Source organism: Carettochelys insculpta, chromosome 2, assembly GCF_033958435.1.
Source record: "Carettochelys insculpta isolate YL-2023 chromosome 2, ASM3395843v1, whole genome shotgun sequence".
Lineage (NCBI taxonomy): Eukaryota > Metazoa > Chordata > Testudines > Carettochelyidae > Carettochelys > Carettochelys insculpta.
In genome coordinates, this window is record NC_134138.1 from 33,552,310 (window position 1) to 33,571,624 (window position 19,315).

At 40.1% G+C, this 19,315-nt stretch overlaps 1 protein-coding gene across 3 annotated transcripts in view; it reads left to right on the forward strand.

The window, feature by feature from the left end:
* The window catches only part of CSMD3 (CUB and Sushi multiple domains 3), a 1,166,921-nt gene that overhangs the window by 698,356 nt on the left and 449,250 nt on the right, over positions 1-19,315 (forward strand). For all 3 annotated transcript variants that reach the window (XM_074985642.1, XM_074985643.1, XM_074985644.1), the window contains one exon: positions 3,711-3,899. In XM_074985642.1, coding sequence (XP_074841743.1) covers positions 3,711-3,899 — 189 coding nt within the window. The remainder of the gene's footprint in view (positions 1-3,710; positions 3,900-19,315) is intronic.

The window sequence follows — 19,315 nt, forward strand, 5'->3', positions numbered from 1 at the left end:
GTGTATAAAGAAGTAATATATTATAAAGAAGTAATTTCTATTGCATACATCAGACTGCTATAAAGAACTATGCAAAGTCTGCAGTTGATCTAAGAAAATCTGCTAACCATTACAAAAATGTTTTGCATTTCTCCTTCCTGGAGCTTTTTCATGTACTTGATGGAGAAGTAAGGGTTTTCCTCATTCTTTCTATCTTTAATCTACCTTGATGTCTTTTAAAGGCCAGTGTCTTTTCATCCCAGAAAGACTGACTGGATGATACTTCATCAAAATCCATCAGTGCATTTCCTTATGCACCTGGGGGAACAACAGATGAGTGACATAAGTCATTGTATCTGTTCAGAATTTGAGCACACCATCTCTCCACTGTACTCTGCTTCAGCTTTCTGGGAAGTGAATTGTGAGAATTAATATTTCTTGTTAGGTAATATATGGAATTAACTGAAAGTGTTTAAAGGACATTTTTGCAGTTGATTGGCCGCAAAATTGAGCTACTTTCACAAAAGTTATCTCTGCTAGTTCTTGCCTTCAAGAGTTCCTACTTTAATTTTCCTTAATAAAGCATCTGTCCTTTGTTGACTTACCTTAACATTCTCCACTTTGCACATCCACACCAACCCAAGAGTGGGAATCGGTGGAGATAATACCATTAGAGAACTTAAGTTATTGGTAAGTTACTTGGGGCTTCACTACTCTATTTTTTTTCCTTCAGAAAAAAGAAAACCCTTTTTTCAGGAAAACAAAAATGAAAAAAACAAAACAAAACCTTACATCCACACTGCAAAGCTTGTTATTCTAGAATAACAGGACATTTAACTCTGAGTAGTAATTCCACCAAAACAAATGACTTTTGCTGCCCCTGCCTTCCCCCCCACACCCCAACTTTTAATTTCTGAATTGGCTCAGTGTGCCAATTACATATAAATTACATATAATTACAATTTAATTGGCCTACAGGACGGCATCCCAACATTGCTCTTATTTCAAAATTGGGCTCTTTTGGATGGATGCTGAATTTCAAAATGCTCTTGCAGTGTGAATGCTCTTTTCAGAAATAAATTATTTCAATGTTAGGATGTTGAAATAAGTTATTTCTGAAAAACCCTGCAGTGTAGACATAGCCTGATAACCTTATCACTAAACACAGTGGCTGTGGTTACACTACACCAGTCTGTCGACAGAAGTCACGGTCAGAAGAGATTTCCTGACAAAACTTCTGTCAACAGAGTGCGCCACACACAAAAGCCAGTTGGGAGAGTGCTCTGCTTTGTCAGCAGAGCGGCCAGACTGCCCAGCTGCTTTCTCAACAAGACAGGTATCTAGAAGCACAGTAGATAGAGCTGCCCGTTGTTCTGGATGCCTGTCTGTCAAGAGACGGTTCCACAGAGCATGCACACAGCTTTTTTGTCAACGGAATCTGTCAAAGGGAACATTATGCCTCATGGCTGAGAGGCAGAATGCTGCTGGCAAAAGTGCTGAGTTTGGTTGACCAACTCTCGACAAAATGAATATTGTGTGCGGCTGTTCCACCAGTTTTGTCCACAAAACGTGAGTTTTGTGGACAAAACTCACTAATGTAACCATAGCCAGTTTGCGTACACAATTTTACATTATTTTTTGTTTTCTCTGTTTCTTAAAATATGGCACGTATCATGCTATTTTACTGTATAGCGAATTAGTGGTTTTAAAAAAGAACAAAATACTAAGAAATTACACATGGAACTACTCTCAATATACATTTTTAAGCTGATTTTACCTTTTAAGGAATATTTTTCCATTAATGACCTGGATAATTTCTCTTGTAAGGAATATATTGTTCAGTTTGCATTTACTTATAGTATAAAGTTTAATAATAGTTGAGACCCATATATTGTTACAGGTGTAACTGTATAAAATATATTGATGCATAAAATCGATCTTAGACAAAAGGGAGATGGTATTGGAGGTATTCTCCAAAGCAATATTGCATTTTGGGGAGAGAATGAGGGAATTATATGCTAGATTCATGGTCGTGCACTTTTGATATAGGCTTCATCACAGTGTAGACAATAAACTGATGAGCCTCAGAGAAGTTTATGGTGTGACCCACACATCCCCAATAACCAAAATACTGAGGCTTAGTTCAGGAAAGGAGTTACAGATGTATAGGGCAGGATTTGAGCAGATAACTTCAATAGAACTTTAAAACCTATTTACAGTCAAGCACATGTTTAAGTTTTGTCATGAAGCAGGACCTGAATCAGACACATAAATAGTGTCTCATCTTATCACAACTAAAATTCAGAATTTTGTATGCATCCATTCAAATTCTTCCAAGGTTCCCACCATTTCAGCACACATTCTCCTTTATGTAGCATATACATATATCTTGAGGGGCAAAAGTCTACGCTTTAATAACTGAAAAATTCATAATACAAATTCAGCCCATTATATATAATGTACCACTAAAGTAGTCTGTCTTTTCTATTAGAACTTAACCATATCTTTGATTTTATTTAAAAGTGTCTTTATAATAAGATTTTTGGTTTTCTAAAATGATCTATTAGTAATGAAATATGGATTCAAGTTACAATATGTTAGACCGGGAACTACATCTTAATGTTATTCTTCATAAAGAGGAAATATGCTTCAATAATGTGTCCTGTTTACCATACAGAAAGGTTATCTGATTAGATAGTACTATCTAATATTCACACTGTTATTTCTTTCCATCTCATCTGATTCTTCCTGGTTCACCTTATGTTCTTCAGAGAACCAAACTTCTGATTTTCTTATATGGCTTGTATTAATTAATAATGGCTTCTTTACAGCCTCCAGTTTTTTCACCATACTGTTGGACCCTGATGTTTTCTGTGCTTTCATTTTTCTGTGCTATTGAACTTATTTTACTTCCACCTTGTTTGGATAGAGGAGGAAAGCCTTGCCCAATCATTCTTTTTTCCATCCATTTCACTTTTACTTATCTCTTGTGAGTAAACTTATTCCACTACTCATACTGATTTCAAAAGCAGTGCAATCTTTCATGCCTTCTTTTCGAAGATCTGGGAGGAGTTTCCTAGATTCCATTAAGGATTTTAGTTTGATTTATTTTCTTTCCATTATAACACTTTTGGCAGTAAAATGGATTCTTCATATTGCCACAAAACCAAAACAAACTGAATAAAAGAAACAAACAACCAAAAAAAAAGTTACTAAATCAACTAACCAACTAAATGAGATTCTGAATAGCAAATAAAATCAGAAATAGATGTTTGTTTTCTGAACATATACATTTCTCTTGGTAGCTAGACTTGTACAAAATATCATTCTTATTCGTACAGGTCTGCTAATGAACTTTCTCTCCTTAACTGAAGTAATTGATTTTTTTTTCTTTTGTGTCTTTCCCTTACTGTTCATTCATACTGGAATTATGCACAATCAGTCTTTCTTGTTGAGAAACAAACTTAAAAGATTTGGATTTTGTGACACATCTAAAATTAACCTGCCTCTTGTTTCTTTTCTCTTCAGCTCTCTTTGCCCTCATCTTGTGCAGCTGTTCACATAACAAGTGAATGTAAGATATTAGGCCATGCAGTTACACACACAAACATAGGCTGATGATAACTTAACTGAATATATGCTATCATTGTGCTTTGATTTTTCCTTTTTCCAGCACAGTTGAATGCTTTTTAAAAAGCTTAGATTTTTGTCATGTTTCTTCTGTATTCCAGGTGTAACAGTTAACACCTATTCTTGTTTGGATCCTGGCATACCAGTTCATGGACGTCGTTATGGTCATGACTTCTCTATTGGCTCTACTGTATCATTTAGTTGTGATCCAGGATATAGGCTGAGCCATGAAGAACCTCTCCTATGTGAAAAAAACCATTGGTGGAGCCACCCACTGCCAACTTGTGATGGTAAGCATCAAGTGACTAGGTATAAAAATTTATCTATGACATGCACATGTTTTTCTGAGATATTAAGAACTGTGATGTTCAACATAAAACATTTATGTTGAAGAACAAAGAAGCATTTTTGCATACTGTACATTCTGGCATGGAAATAATTAATTGTGCAACATACATCTCATTAACTCAGTAGGTAATGCATGTTATATCCAAATCACTGGACATTTTACCTCAAGTAACTTTAGGTATTTAGCACGTTAATAAAGGCAAGCCTGGAATGGAGCTTGGAAAATAACTTGAATTAAACTTGATTTTTTAAAAAAATCAGAACTGACAGTGAACTTTAGAAAATCAGTTTTGATCTTAAAAAAAGAAAAATCTACTTTCTTAGAGAAACAACGTAAAAACAACCTTTCATTCGACTGCAGCGTTGTATTCCTGGAAATTTTAAAGGACTAAATTAATCAGACAGGAGTTTGCAGAGCAGATGGTACTGGTGCCCCCACGTAACTGATTACATAGTGCAACAATTTCAACTGAAGAGACTGAAATGGACTTGCTCCAGAGTATGCCATATACCCATACTCACTTGGAAGGTGGGAATCATAGAATCTTATGGCTGGAAGGGATCTCAGGAGGTCACCGAGTCCAACAGGAGACCCATATCTAAGTCTCTGTTCCACATCAGATAAAGGAGGAAACTGAACCTAACTCTGCCACATACTCTTCCTGTGATTGAAATGGTTCCAAAGTTCCCTTGTATACAGGCTGAAATTATTTGGTACATTTGTGTGAAATCCACAATTAGTTTTGGACTGATAAAAACTGGACTTTTGGATGAATAAATTATTTGTCCAAACTTTTTAGCCAGCTCTAGTTTTCCTGTTCTCCGCAAAATCCTCATTTATTCCAAAATACAAACATTTGTGGTTCAGTATCCATTTAAAGGGTAGTTACTTAATTCCAAATAAAAATTCAGATGTAGGTACAACCTCAGAGAGATCTGAGACCCAGAATCACTTTCCCAAATCTCAACATATTGAATTATTATTGCTATGTATGTGAGCTATCACTAAGCCCCGTTTCCCATTCTGGTAGCCTTAGCATCCGTCAGTACCACCTCAGAGCTGACAGCTGTATGTGTGGACGTGAAATCAGACAAAAATGATAGGTTTGAATGGCAAAACCAAAATTATGCCTACTACTACATCTGACATTTTGTAGAGTGCTCTTCTTGTGAAACAAGCAACAATGAGCACCGTCAGATGAGAAGATGGTGTTCATATGAAATGTTCACTGTGAATGCTTTTTAGCAATTAAATATTGCCTCCACTTAGTTATTGCATTGGAAAGTCCTGATTTACCTTTTATTGATTACATGTTTGTGAGGTATTTTTTAGTGTAAATGTCCCTTCTTTGCCCCATTCGTAAAAATATTTTTATAGAGTTAGAACATCCTTTGTAACAGAAAGCATTTTTGAAAAAAAATTGCTAGGTTAACATTAGGTTCTGTTCAGTAGAAATTCTGTTGCTCACTGATACATCACATATATAACATAGAAGGCACCTTAGGCTTAACCTCCTTAGTCCACTGCCCTCACGATCTGACCAGTGCCAAAGAAGAGAATTTGCTGTAACACATCAGGTCAGTATTGTCTAGCAGCATTGCCAACACTTCCATTGTTTCCTGGGCTCTTGAAAACATTTAGGGGTAAATTTAGAGCTAAATAACAGCACAAAACACTGAGAGCCAGAACTGATGGCTATAAACAACCATTACAGGACCCCAGGAAACTTCCCACACCTGTGGTAAGTGGTCATCCATCTAACCAAAATCATGCTGGATTACGGATGTTGCTGGACGAGAGAGTGCCGGACTAGAGAGGTGCAACCTGTACTCTTATGCAAAATTGCCTATAAGATTTAATAACTTGATAGGAAGTAGAAAACCAAGGATTAAAGTTTAATGAATATAATAAAGAAACTGATCAACTCATGAATGTCTGATTTGCTATGAAGATAGTTGTTACATTATTCATGATCTCCCCTGTCACAGTTGTTGGTATGGATCAACTTGTCACCTGACTTTTTTATTCAATAATTCAGATTTGAAGTTGAAATTCATTAGGAGGGGACATGAAATGTTGATCTTAAGATTTGCATTAATGGAAGTATGGGTGAAAAGCCATATCTGTGAAGCTGGCACTCTGTTATTGTGGGATACACTTCATAATAGGGCTTCTGCATCACAGACAGACTCTTTGCACGAAGAGCTGTAGAAATTCCTTAGCTCACAGAACCATATACTAATTTATTCTGAATAGATCCCATATGTAGGAGTAAAGTTTTCTTATGGTCATAAGCACTAGATGCTTACTTCTAGACCAAACAATGGTAACATGTTCTCTGCAAGTGATATGCTCTGCTGTGCAATAACCTTACATATTGTGATTCATTTCTTCTTTAAGATGCTGAACTAGCATGCAATTCATCAAGTAAATGAGATTTTTTTCTCTAGAACACATTGCTAAAAGGCAATTGTCCATTGAATAAATATGCTTTCAAGGCAGGATTGAGTGTATTTATTCTAGTAAATTTAATCAGTTCCTGGTTACATTAATTTTAGTTTAATTGCTGAATCTTTAACTTTAGAGTAATTTATAAGTAGGACACTGGGGCCTAGGAAAGTGAACATTTGTCCAGTGGGCTTGCTATCAACACTACCAGCAGCAAGGCAGGCTCCATCCTAATTCTCTCCTTGAAGTCAGAGGTACGGAGAGAACTGTTCCTACTCATTCAGTACAGGTAGAACCTCTCTAGTTCAGCACCCTGGAACCTGCCAAATGAGACAATTTGCCAGATCACGGGATGTCAATATAGGTTAGCAGTATCACCCACTATTCCATTGCTTACTGAGCTCTTAGAAGACATTTAGGGATAAATTAGAGCTAAATAATAGCACAGAACGTTGAAGGCCAGGATGAGTGGCTGTGAACAAACTTTATTGAACCACAGGAAACTTGGCCACACAGCTGATAAGTGGACTTCTGCCAAACAAAAATCATGCTGTATGATGGATATTGCCAGACAAGAGAGTGCTGAACCAGAGAGGTTCAACCTCTACAAAGTTCTGAGCAGTTAGCATAAACCCCTCAGAGAGAAGGGAAAACAATGGTTTGATTTCAATCTTATCCTTATAGAGGGAGAGAAAATCCTGTAGCAATTCTTCCCATGGAGTGTTTGTAAATATTCAAGGTGTAGAGTATAGCTGGTAGTAGAGTATCTCTACACTAGCTCCTCTTCAAATACAAGAAATCCTTTGAGTGGAACCCTTCCTATTCCCTGGAAGAGAATAAACTATAACATAATTTATATGTGTTCAGGGCTTAGATATTACTTTGATGAATGAAAAAGAAAAATGCTTGAAGAATTGAGTACTTCCTTATTCAACACAGGGTACAGATGGTGTTAAGAAGATAAGATTTTCTGCACATTGAGTGTAAAAAGAATCACATCTAATTCTGTGAAGATCATCCATCCTTGTGTGTTGAATGAGGTTGAGTCCCTCAAAGAAAAAAAAAAAGATCCTGAAAGGCTAAACTTTCCTAGAGTTTCTTTCTTTCTTTTTTTTTCTTTTCTTTTATTAAACTTTTCCTCGGAGGTCAGGTGTGGTAAGCTTGTTACCACTTTTTAGCTTCCCTTTGGACTCTCTCCAAATTGTACCCATTTTTCTTAAATTAAGGTACATATAACAGAGGAAAATACTTCATCTGATGCTTCGCTAGTGCTGAGTAGAGTCAAACAATTACCTCTTGGGTTTTTCATGCAAGAATCCTGTTAATAAACCCAAGAATGATACTTCCCTTTTCACAGCCTCATCACATTACTGGTTCATATTCCACCTGTGATCCACTATGAACCTTAGAACAGGGGTTAGTAACACTTCTGAGGTGGAGTGCTGAAATTTGACTGTTTGACCTCTATGTACAGTCTGAGTGCTGGTGATCATTTTTAAAGTCACTAATTACTTACGACAACTTCATTAAAGAATAGATGAATAAATAAAGATGCAACTCTTTACCATTTAGTGCAGCGAGCAGAAGGGGTTGGCCAGGGCACCCCTGGGCCCTCGTGCATGCTGCTTGCAGGCTGTGCATAGGGCAGGTCAGATCCTGCTGTTGCTCCAGCCCCACGCTCTGATGGGAGCAGCCACCCAATCTAACAGTGGCTCAGGTAGGGACCCCATGGCTGGAGCTTCAGCCTAGAATGCGCTCTAGTGGAGGCACTGTGGGAGGGAATCTGGCCTTGGCCCTGGCCCTGGCCCTGGACCCATTCTGCAAAGGCAGGGTTCCCATGGCAGGGGCTCAGGCCCTGACCCCATGTTGCATGTTGCAATGTGCCCCTTCCATGTTGCATGGTGGAGGAGGGGCGAGGCTGCAGCCTCTATTGCATGCCACTCTCAATTGGCTTGAATATAGAGAGTGGCATATGTGGCAGGGGTTTCTGATGCCTTTCTTAGATCTTTTTCAGCAGTATTTCTGCCTAGCCAGTTATTTTCCATTTTGCAGTTGTGTGTTCAATTTTTCATTTCTATGGTTGTGTCTACATGAGCATTGCGCTTTCAAAAGAGGCACGCAAATGAGGTCCAGATTTACATATCTGGTGACGCATTGGCATATTATCCTTTCGAAAGAGCTTCTTTCAAAAGAAGAAAAGCAGCATAGACATGGCTCTTTTGAAAGGAAACCCCATCTTTGAAGAACCCTCCTTCCCATAAGAAAAGGGAAGAAGGGTTCTTTTGAAAAAGGGGTTTACTTTTGAAAGAGCTGTATCTACACTGCTCTCCTTTCAAAAGGAAAATATGCAAATGAGGTAACAGGTATGTAAATCTGTACCTTATTTGCATTTTCAATTTCCTCATTTGCATGCCTCTTTTGTAAGTGCAATGCTAGTGTAGACAAAGCCTTCATGTACTTCATTCTACTTGTCTTTATTGAATTTTGGTACTTTGATTTCATACAATGCTTCAATTTTCCAAGGTCATTTTCTCTTCCAATCCTGTCCTACAAAGTGTTAGCAATTCTTCCTATCTTGGTGTCACAGATATTTAATAGATTCTATGTGTGTCTTTCAGGGACCTCATCTGAATTCCATGAGATTTCAGAATTATCACCGTTGGTTCCAAGATTATTTTAGCCAGTTTTTTAAGTTCCCTGGGGTGAATTTTGTCAAGCCTTGACAACTTGTTTACAACTAGGTTAGATAAATATGATTTAATCAATTCTTTCTCTATTCTTCTTGTCGCAATTTAGCTTTTGTAGTAAAGATTGGAGCAAAGTAGTCATTAAATACTTCAGCCTTCTCAGTGTTATGGAGTATTAACTATCCTTTTATCTTTGAAAAGGAGAATAAAGATGAGGTGGGGGACTATAGGACAGTCAGTCTGACTTGAATATCTGCAGAAACTGGAGCAAATAGTTAAACACACAGTTTGTAAGTACCTAAATTTAATAGGCTTATAAGGCCAATAAGACCATCATTGGTTTGTCAAGAACAAATCATCATCATCATCAATAACCATGGGCTCAGCACCCGTTGGTGTCTGATTCCTCTCTCACTATTTCCTTCCACCTTTCCCTGTCCAGTGCAGAATGGCTTCGTTTCTGTAGACTAGCGCTGCACCAAACTACTATATCATCTGTCCATTCTCTGTGGGGTCTGCCTCTCCTATTCGAACCATCCATTATGGTGAATGCCAGGGTCTTGATTTTCTGTTTGTCATTCTGTCTGCAAATATGCCAAATAGTTGTAGCTTCCGTTCTATAACCTTCTGCAGCAGATTCTCTTTCGGTTGTATCTTTCTATATAATTCCTCATTATTGACCTTCTGCATCCATCCTGTTCTTAGAATCTTTCTATAACAACTTCTTTCGAACACCAATATTCTTCTTTTCGAATCTTTCATCACCCATGTCTTACATCCATACAACATGCTGCTGAATACACATGATTTCAAGTTGCTTCGTTTCATTCCTAAGCTAATTGCTTTGCTTTTCCAGATCTTATCCATCGCCTTCAAACTTGCTCTTGCTTTCACTATTCTAGTCACTATTTCCTTCGTATGCCACACCTAATTTCTTTCTTTGGTGGAGTTACTGGCCTACTGATCATGACCAGGAGTGGGGAGATATGCTATCTTGACTTTAGAAAGGTTTTTCTTGACATTTCATTAGCAAACTAGGGGGAAACTGTAGAGAAATTGCTATAATGGGGATGCAAAACTGATTGAAAGACCATATTCAACAAGTAGTTATTAATGGCTTGCCATTAAACTGGAGGAAGGTGTCTTGTGGTGTCCCTCAAAAATCTGTCCCAGCTCTGTTACTATTCAATATTTTCATTAAAGACTTGGATAATGGAGTGAAGAGTATGCTTATAAGAGTGGAGATTTATGTTTTGCCATATTACTTTTCCAACAGATATCAGGGTAGTTAGAGTCTACCATTTGCTACCAGATTTTATGTTTTGAATATTTCTGGTTTTTGTTCCAGTAATGCCTCATGTACCTCAATTTTCCCAATTTCACAGTATATACTAGATTGCTACCATGACATTCACCTGATGTCCCTCTTTTTGTACCTCAAAAAACTGTGTGTATGTGTCTATATATATTCTGGACTTATAATTCAACACTTCCTTCCCTCTTTCTCCTACATGTTTTACCTAAACAAGCTGTGCCCTTGATACCAATATTTCAGTCATGAGATTTATCCTGCTAAATTTCTGTGGTGCCAGTTAAGTCAAAATTAGACATTTTTAAATCAGAAGGTCCAGATAACCTTCATGCAAGAGTTTTATAAACAGTAGCTGAAGAGCTAGCTGGACGGTTCATGCTAATTTTTTAGTAAGACTTGGGACACTGGGGAAATTCTAGAAGGGTAGAAGAAAGCTATTGCTGTGCCAATATTTGAAAAGAGTATGTATGATGACTCAAGTAATTATAGAGTTGTGAGTCTGACATTAATCCTAGGCAAGATAATGGAGTATCTGACACAGGACTTGATTAATAAAAAAATAAAGAAGGGTAATATATATAATGCAACTCACCATAGGGCTCTCAAAAATACTGTCGAATTATAATGATTTTTTCTTGGAATTACAAGACTTGCTGATGAAGCAAACACTCCTCTTGGGATTGCTGGTCCTTTGTCCTCTTCAGAAGGGAGTCTCTAGCCATCTCCATACCTACTTCTCCATCTTCTGGGTGGGATAGCCTTGAAGCGCATTCTTCTTGGACAAATTCGCTCTGTTCCTTTCCTTTTCTTCTTTTGATTGTGTCATCTTCTACTGAATAGCGTGTATGTCCTTGCATTTTCCTTCCCGGTGGGGATTTATTTTGAAAAGGGAATCTTCATATCTCCCATATACAAGACCTGATCCTTTAATGTTAGAATAATTGCATCGTAGGGTTGGAAGAGACCTCAAGAGGTCATTGTGTCCAATCTCCTGCTGAAAGCAGGGCCAATCCCAACTAAATCATCCCAGCCAGACTTTGTCAAGCCAGGACTTAAAGGGCTTGTTTGTGGTGCCTATGCAGCACTTCATTAGCAACTCCAAAGTTCAAAGTTTTGAGGAGTAAATGGACTTCAAAGTTGCCCAGGCACTTCGAAGTACTGGCGGGTTAGCCATGGAAGATGCAAGACAGCACTTCGAAGTTTAACACTTTGGAGTTGCCATGGGGGAGAATTTGATTGATGAAGTGCTGCATATGTACCACAGAACTTCATTAGTAAACTCCTAACACCCTACTTATCATCCTCCCTTTGCAGTAGGGAGGTAGTGTAGACAAGCCCAAAGATTTCTGGGGAAAGAGACTTTATGATCTCCCTAGGCAAACCATTCCAGAGCTTACTAACTAAGAAAATATTCATGTAATGTTTTTTGTAAACCTAGTTATATTAAATATATTCTTGTTTCATCTTGAGGACAATGTATTAATTTGTATTTAAAAATGTTTGTTGACTCTGTGAACTTTCAAGAATTGATTTTAAGTATATTATATTATATTATATTATATTATATTAAACACTGAAGCTGCTAGACTAGTTGAGATATAATGGAAGTCTGAGAAAATGGAGATTTTTGGAGGTAAACTGTTCACAACTGTTTACGTATCATCTGTAAAGTGTATAATAATATAGGCAGCACTTAGGTATTCAAACCATATTTGGCCCATAATGTTGGTTAAAATATTTCATTTTGGCCTTATCCCCATGTTTCATCATAAGAAAAAACATGCTAATAAATGTTAAATTTTATTCAACATTACAATTAAGAATTGATGTTACTCCATTTTATCTTCATTTACACTAAAATAACAGAGAACGCCATCAAAAATTGTTTCAGCTGGGGGGAGGGTGCGGGGGAATGTTTCTATTGAAAGCACACAGATGTCTCATATTAACTAACAAGCATAATTTTGCAATATAGTGGGGAACATATCAAAGGAATGTGCAAAAGAAACCATATTATTTTTGTAAATAGACTGGTAAAATATAATTATAGATACTAGACAGTATATTGCTAATGGTATGTACCCATGCGACTGCCTTAGCTGTGGTGGTTGACAATTTGCCTGACCTGTCCTAGGTTTATCGAGAAGCTGTCTAGTAACAGAGCTTGTAAGTAATGGGTCCACCTCTACTTTTAAATGATTTTGTTGGGAACTCTATCCTGAAGCATATCTTCCTGAATACCTTACCTCCAACACTGCCTTTAGAATATGTTGGAATGCCTTTTTTTTTTTTGATGGGGAGTGCTGATATTTCCACCAACATTTGATGTTCGCTTCCCTACATTTTCCCCTCAAACATTCTACTTTTTTTCCTCACTTTTCCTATCACATTTGTATCTGCTGAAAATGGAGGACATTTGATGTTGCAATGGTTAGACTTATGTGGGGCTGAATTTCTTTGACTATTTGGGGGATCTGAAGTTGCTGATAACTGTCTTTTAAAATATATTTTCCTTTCTTACAAGATACTTACACAGGCTGTGTCTATGCTAGCAAGTCCTTTTGAAAAACTTTTCAAATGCATGGCCTCTTTCAAAAGAACCCGGGGAGCATCTACACACAAATTGGCTTCTTTCAAAGTCTTTTCAAAAGAACACAGCCCGCCTTTCGAAGTCACTCTTCCGTTCCCATATCAGGAAGGGCGCCCCCTTTCGAAATACTCTTTCAAAAGAAAACATTTGTAGATGCTCTGGAGGCTGCTCTTTCAAGAGAGGGGGTCCTCCATGGTGCTGGCCAGCTGGAGTGTGGCGATGCCTCTGCCAGCACCAGTGGGACTCTATGCTCCCTGCATCCAGCCATGTTTAAAGATGCAGGGACCCAGAAACCCTGTGGCAGGAAGCTGAGAGCATGCTAGCAGCAGAGAGAACACAAGCTGGCAGCAGCCCACCCTCCAGCTGACAGCACAGTTCCCAATGCACCCCACTGGAGGTATGCTCAGGTTCTTGGGGGCAGTGCCCACCAGCTGCCCCCACTACTGCGAGCTCAACCAGCTCCTAGGTTGGAAGGACACAGTCGAGCCAGAGGCCATGTTTGACACCATGGTCCTCAAGCCCCAGCCCCAGCCTGAGCCCAAGCACTAGCCAGGACCCCTGCGCATGAGCTGGGACCAGGAGCTAGAGCCCTCCTCAGACAAGGAGGGCTGCCTTGTGTTTGTGATCCCCTCTGGCTCATCAAGGCAGGTCCCCTCCACCTGGGCCTCTCCTGAATTCATTAAGGGACCCTCAGGTAGGTACCCAGTGAATGGGACACCCTGGAATGTGAGGGGGGTGCCTGCCCCCAGGGCAGCCAGCAGTGGGACAGCCACATGGCCACTGAAACCTTTCTGGATGCATCGCAGATGGCCGCATCCCCCAGGCTGTGGGGCGGGCAGTGCATGGCACTCAGCACCCACTTTCATGGACAGCACAACAACCTGGAGGGTAAGAGGGGGTGGACTGCTCCTGATGCTTGTCCCACCCATGCCATCCTGGATACCTTAGTGCCCGAGATTGCTCAGGGCCACCAAGCCATTGGAAGGCAGGGCTGGCCATAGTGGGGTGGAGGGAGAGTCAGTGGGGCCACCAAGTGAAGGCCTCCCTCTCTGTTCTGGTAGAACAGGGCAGTGGCTGGCTGCTCGTAGCCAGGGCCAGCCTCAACAGCCCACCTTTGCATAGAGCTCTCCTGCTTTCACTTGACAATATTGTGGAAAGTGCAGTATGCCTCTACCACCATATGCACGCTCTGGAGGCTAAACTCCAGACCCATGAGATGCCCAAATTCCCACTCCATGGGGTTTCATGCCTGGTTCAGGCACTCCTTAAAAAGGTCCTGTGTGGGGTTGGTCCATCTTGTGTAGGGCTGCATCAGCCATGGCTCCAGTGGGTAAGCAGTATTGGCCACAATGCAGGGGGGCATGGTCATGTCCCTGACTGAGAGTTCCCTTTGGGGAATATGTCTCCTCCTGCATCCTGCGCCTGAGCCAAGAGTTACAAAAAACTTGGGCATCATGGGCTCTTCCGGACCACTCCACAGCCTGGAGTACCATGGAGTGGTACCACTTCTGGTTAATGTATGGTCCTATGCTGTGCTCCAGGGTCCTGATGGTGATGCACGTGCCACTCAACATGCTAAAGCAATTGGGGAAGCCTAGGGTTGCAAATTCTATGATGGTAGTGTCGAGGTCCCCCACATGGATGACCCTCAGCAGAAGGATGGCACTTCCATCCCTTCCAGGGCCCCCGCCCACATCCCTTCCAGGGTCGCCATTCCCTGTCCCCTCCAGGGCCCTCCTTCTCAGTTCCTTCCAGGGCCCCTGGTCGCCAATGGTCCCCTTTGCACAGGAGCCTCCTCCCCATCCCCATGGTGGATGTGTAACCCAAGTGTGCCTTACCTCCACGAGGATGTCCCCAGTGGTGGTGCTGCTCACACTGAGCTTGTGGCCAACTAACTGGCAGCTGCCCTAGGTGGTCAGCTTCCATATCGCAATGGCAACCCTCTTCTCCAGGTGGAGGGCAGGCTGCATTAGGGTATGCTAGTGCTGGAGAGTGGGGGCAAGCCAGTGACATAGCTCCTGGAATGTTAGCTTTGTCATCTGAAAATTCTGGAGCCAGTGGTTGTCATCCAATTCACCCATCACCAGCTGGTCCCAGTACTCGGTGCTGGTGGAGTAGCGCCACAGGCACCAGATGGCACGGGTGAGAGGGAGTGGAGGATTTCCTGTGATAAGGGCCTACAGGATCATGGTGGGAGGAGTCAGCCACTAGAGGAGGTACAGGGCAGTGAACATCACCATGGCCATCAGGTGCACCAGGTTGTTGGTGGCGTCCCTCTCAGGGAGGGATACATGGAGTTCCACACAAGAAGGGATTTGCTCCGTGCATGGGGTCTGCAGTGCTCTGTGTTACAAAGCAGCCCTCAGCCTGAGCAGGACGGGGGTGCTTGGGAGGGGCCCTTTAAGGGAGTGGATGGCTGAGGGTCCCAGAAGGGCTTTTCTGCCATGTGACCCTGTCCTGAGTGTTTCCTGGCTCCTTCTTTCGAAAGTGCATATGTTGCTGTGTGGACATTCTCTTTTGAAAAAGCACGTCGGCCTTTTAAAAGGGTGGATTGGAGGCTCAATCCACTTTTTGAGTGTAGATGCTTGTTTTCGAAAGGCAATCTTTCAAAAGATGGCTTTTGAAAGCTCATTTTTTGACATTGTGCCATAGTGTAGACTCAGCCACAGTGTGCGAAAGTCCTTTCATTAATAGGTTATGTTAAAGTTAGGTTCATTTTTGTTTTCTTATTTTCATCCTATAGTTATGTTTCTGTATCTTTTTAAATATACCCTGTAACATTTAATATTAATAAACATTATTTTAATCATTTGTAAACTAATGATTTCTAATTTCTCTTAGTCTTCGTTAAGGCAAACTTTGCGTATTTATTCATTGTATTTGTCATAAGATGATTCTACTAACAGAAGTGGCGTCTTCTTTTGTAGAACACTGGTGCTTCCCAGCACTTTGTTTTTTAATTTACTTTGTCTTTCCTGCTGTGCTATAAATCATAGCTCCAAAAATTGCTTCTACATCTGCAGCTGGTCTCTTCTTTGCTCCCCTGTCACTTACAGAATCTGTTATTAATTTACTCCTGTTTGTGGAAGTGCTGAGTGGTAAAAGTTAAAAGTGTAAACACCAGGTTTATTTTCTCTAATGCTGTGACATTCACTCAGTGTGATGGACTGTTGTTCTTGCTTTTTGCATCCATACAGCATTGCTTGAGAAAATGCAGCATTAAAATACAAATTTATTCATTGTTTCTAATACAAATTTGTGTTCCTTCTGCTGTGTTTAACTCTGAATTGCAACAAAACTTACCTCCTGTTTCTCACAAGCAGGTCTGTTCTTTACTTCTGGTGCTTTCTTACATAATGCATGATGGCAAAGGTAACATCTTTCAGTTCCATCTGACATCTCCAATCTGGAAATTGACTTAAATGCATCGGAGTAGAACTAGTGTTAAAGAGTGGAGAATCTTCTCCGGCAATTCATACACCAGAGACCATAGGTTGTAAATTTTCAGATTGAGTTTGAAATTGTAAGATGTAATATTACAGACCTGGGCTTTCTTTCCTGGAGAAATGGGCAACCAATTCTGCAAGCCTGGCTCCTCAGACAAATCTAAATTTAAAAAATCCAGGGAAAAAAAGGAGAGAGTAACTGAAGAAGAAGGCTACCAAATTCCTTTTTCATTATATCCTGATGCAACAAGGCCCAGGGTCCCAACCTAAAGGAGGATAGAAAGGAGGAGAGATATTTCAAGTCAATTTCCCTTTACCTTCAGAGATGAAGTTTTAAACACCAAGAACCCATTGCAAAGATGAAGAGAAACTCAGCGTGAAAGATTTCAGATCTGCCTGATGGTGTATATAAGCATAGCAAACTTTTTAGAAACAATTTCCAGCCTGGCGGTGACAGCTCCTCCCACCTGCCTTATGACAGCAATTATGTTGATGAACAAAACAAATGATAATCATACGTGTTACACACAAGAAGAGTATATAAAGTATCCACAGCACAAGAAGTGAATCAACTATAAACTTTGTATCACTTGAAAACAGCTAACTTGTTTGGAGAAAACTGTTTGTAATGGCAAAACCAAAACCTGGATCAAAATTCCAATCTTCATAGGGGAAAACACTAAAACGTTATTTCCTGCTTTGTGACAAAATTAATACAGAAGTCTGACATTTTACATCATAGGTGATACATTTTTGTCCAGCTGTACTGAGAAAAATGTTAATTTAATTGAGTGACTTCAGCATTCTCTTTAGTCATTTTTCTTTGTTTGAATGCGGCTGCTGATTTTGAATAAAATATTACCCCTTCCTCAGACATATGCCCTGATTCAGTTGTTTATATCACACACTTCAAAGAAATAGCCATATTTTATTAGTGCATCACTTGTACACACAACAAATAGTGTAGTTACAGAGAGAACACTGTTATTCCTTTTTCTAATTAGGACAGATAGAATCAATTACCATGTTCTGTGATCTTCCTCTCTCTCTGTATTCCTCAGTCTGGCTTATCTACCACATTTGGTAATCAGGACAAAAGTGAAAGTAAAATTTTTTGAAGACTGGGCAAATAAATAATTTGTTAATGGTCAAAATGTATTATGCATTATTTTTAATCTCAGTTCTCTGAACAAGAATGAGACCAATCATGTTTATGAGCTTTTGGCTATTTGCCCTGTTATTAGGACAAGCACATATCTTCATTTCAGGATCTGTCAATTTGACTCTATTATGCTAGAAATTTATGCCTTGACACCTATTCATGGCCTCTGTTAGGTTTCACAGACTCACACAGAGTGCCTGCTGGTAAATCACATAGGTTTTGTCACCACCTATGTTCTCCAAAGGTTTTCAGTGCACCCACTGTAACATACCGTGTGTGTTAGTCAGTTTGCTATGTTTACAAAATCTGCACCCTTCCTCTACTGTTTTGATATTCATATTTTGCAGACAAATACCTACAAGCGTAAAGATGTGTGGCACCAATTTTCAGTACTATAAAAGAACCAGGATTTACTGCAAAAAAGGATAGCAATTACAGTGCAATACGTCCCTTTTGACGTTTGTGACTTACTAAGTTGGCATTCAAGCTCATTTGTTTTCCAACAGTGTGCCTTCAGAACTGTCCAAGTGTGCTGTAAAATTTTGTCAACTTTCCTCATGGTGACTCATTCCAGAGGTGCCATGAGGGGAAATGTTGAATCTACAGGACCCCATTCACGCCATGAGGACGCTGAAATGCTGCTGCCCTGGCCAAATCAGCTGGCAGGGGGCCTGCCCCCACTCCGTGCTGTGGCAAGGGGGCAGGAGGAAGGGCAGGAGCCTGTTGGAACTGGTATGCAGTTTAATTGCTATGTCCTAGCTCCAACAAACAGGCTGGCGGGGGGGGGGGGGTTGTCTGTTTCACTGGTTACTCATTTACGCAACACCCCTAGCATGGCATTGAGCAGATTTTGAAAATGTGTCTGGGCTCACTGTCTAAGACGGTGTATTCTGTGGTGGATTTGAAACGTTAATTCATTTGATCCTTGTTTAGCTTGTTGTGTGCACTACTACGTTGTAAACTTCTCTAGTAAGACTGTAACCACAGTAAATGTAAGTAAATATGACATTTGTGAGCAATCGATTCAGCCAAAGAAAGTGGGTGTGTCATGGAATTGCTTGTATCATTGAAGTGTGCTGTGTTACTGAAAAGGTTGGGAACCACTGCTCTAGCTAGTAAATGGGCAAAACACAATTTGAACACAGAAGTATGAATCTTTGAAGCTATGTGATCACATATCTTTGTTACTGTGAGTATTTAAGCTACATTTCTTGGTCCTTTTAAAGTAAAGAATTCAGTTATTTGACTCTAGTGTCTGCATATGTGATTAAGTGTGGCCCCTTTCATCTTGAAAGATGCTCATTAGCTTCTGAGATGAGGATCTATGGGCAGTGTTTTGATCAGCTGCTTCTCTTGTGGCTTATCCGTCCAATATTGGATTTGCATGGTCGATTGCAATAACCGCATGTCAGTCTATTTCTGAATTCTTGAGTTTGAGAGTTTTTCCCTCTAAGACAAAATTCTTTTGCATGGCTTGCACATATGCTACTGAAGGATGATGTGCCCTGTCATAGCAATCGTTGCCAGGTATTTCAATCTGATGATGTAGATTCCCAGGATTTTGGATCAATGTTGACTTTTTTGTGGTGTTTTTGCATGCCTCTTTGAATCTTAGCTTTGGTTTTACTGTTGTTCTCAACCCACATGACAGTTCACTGAAGAGGATTTCTTTGGGAAGATGCTCATCACTCATTCTTGTCACATGACCAAGC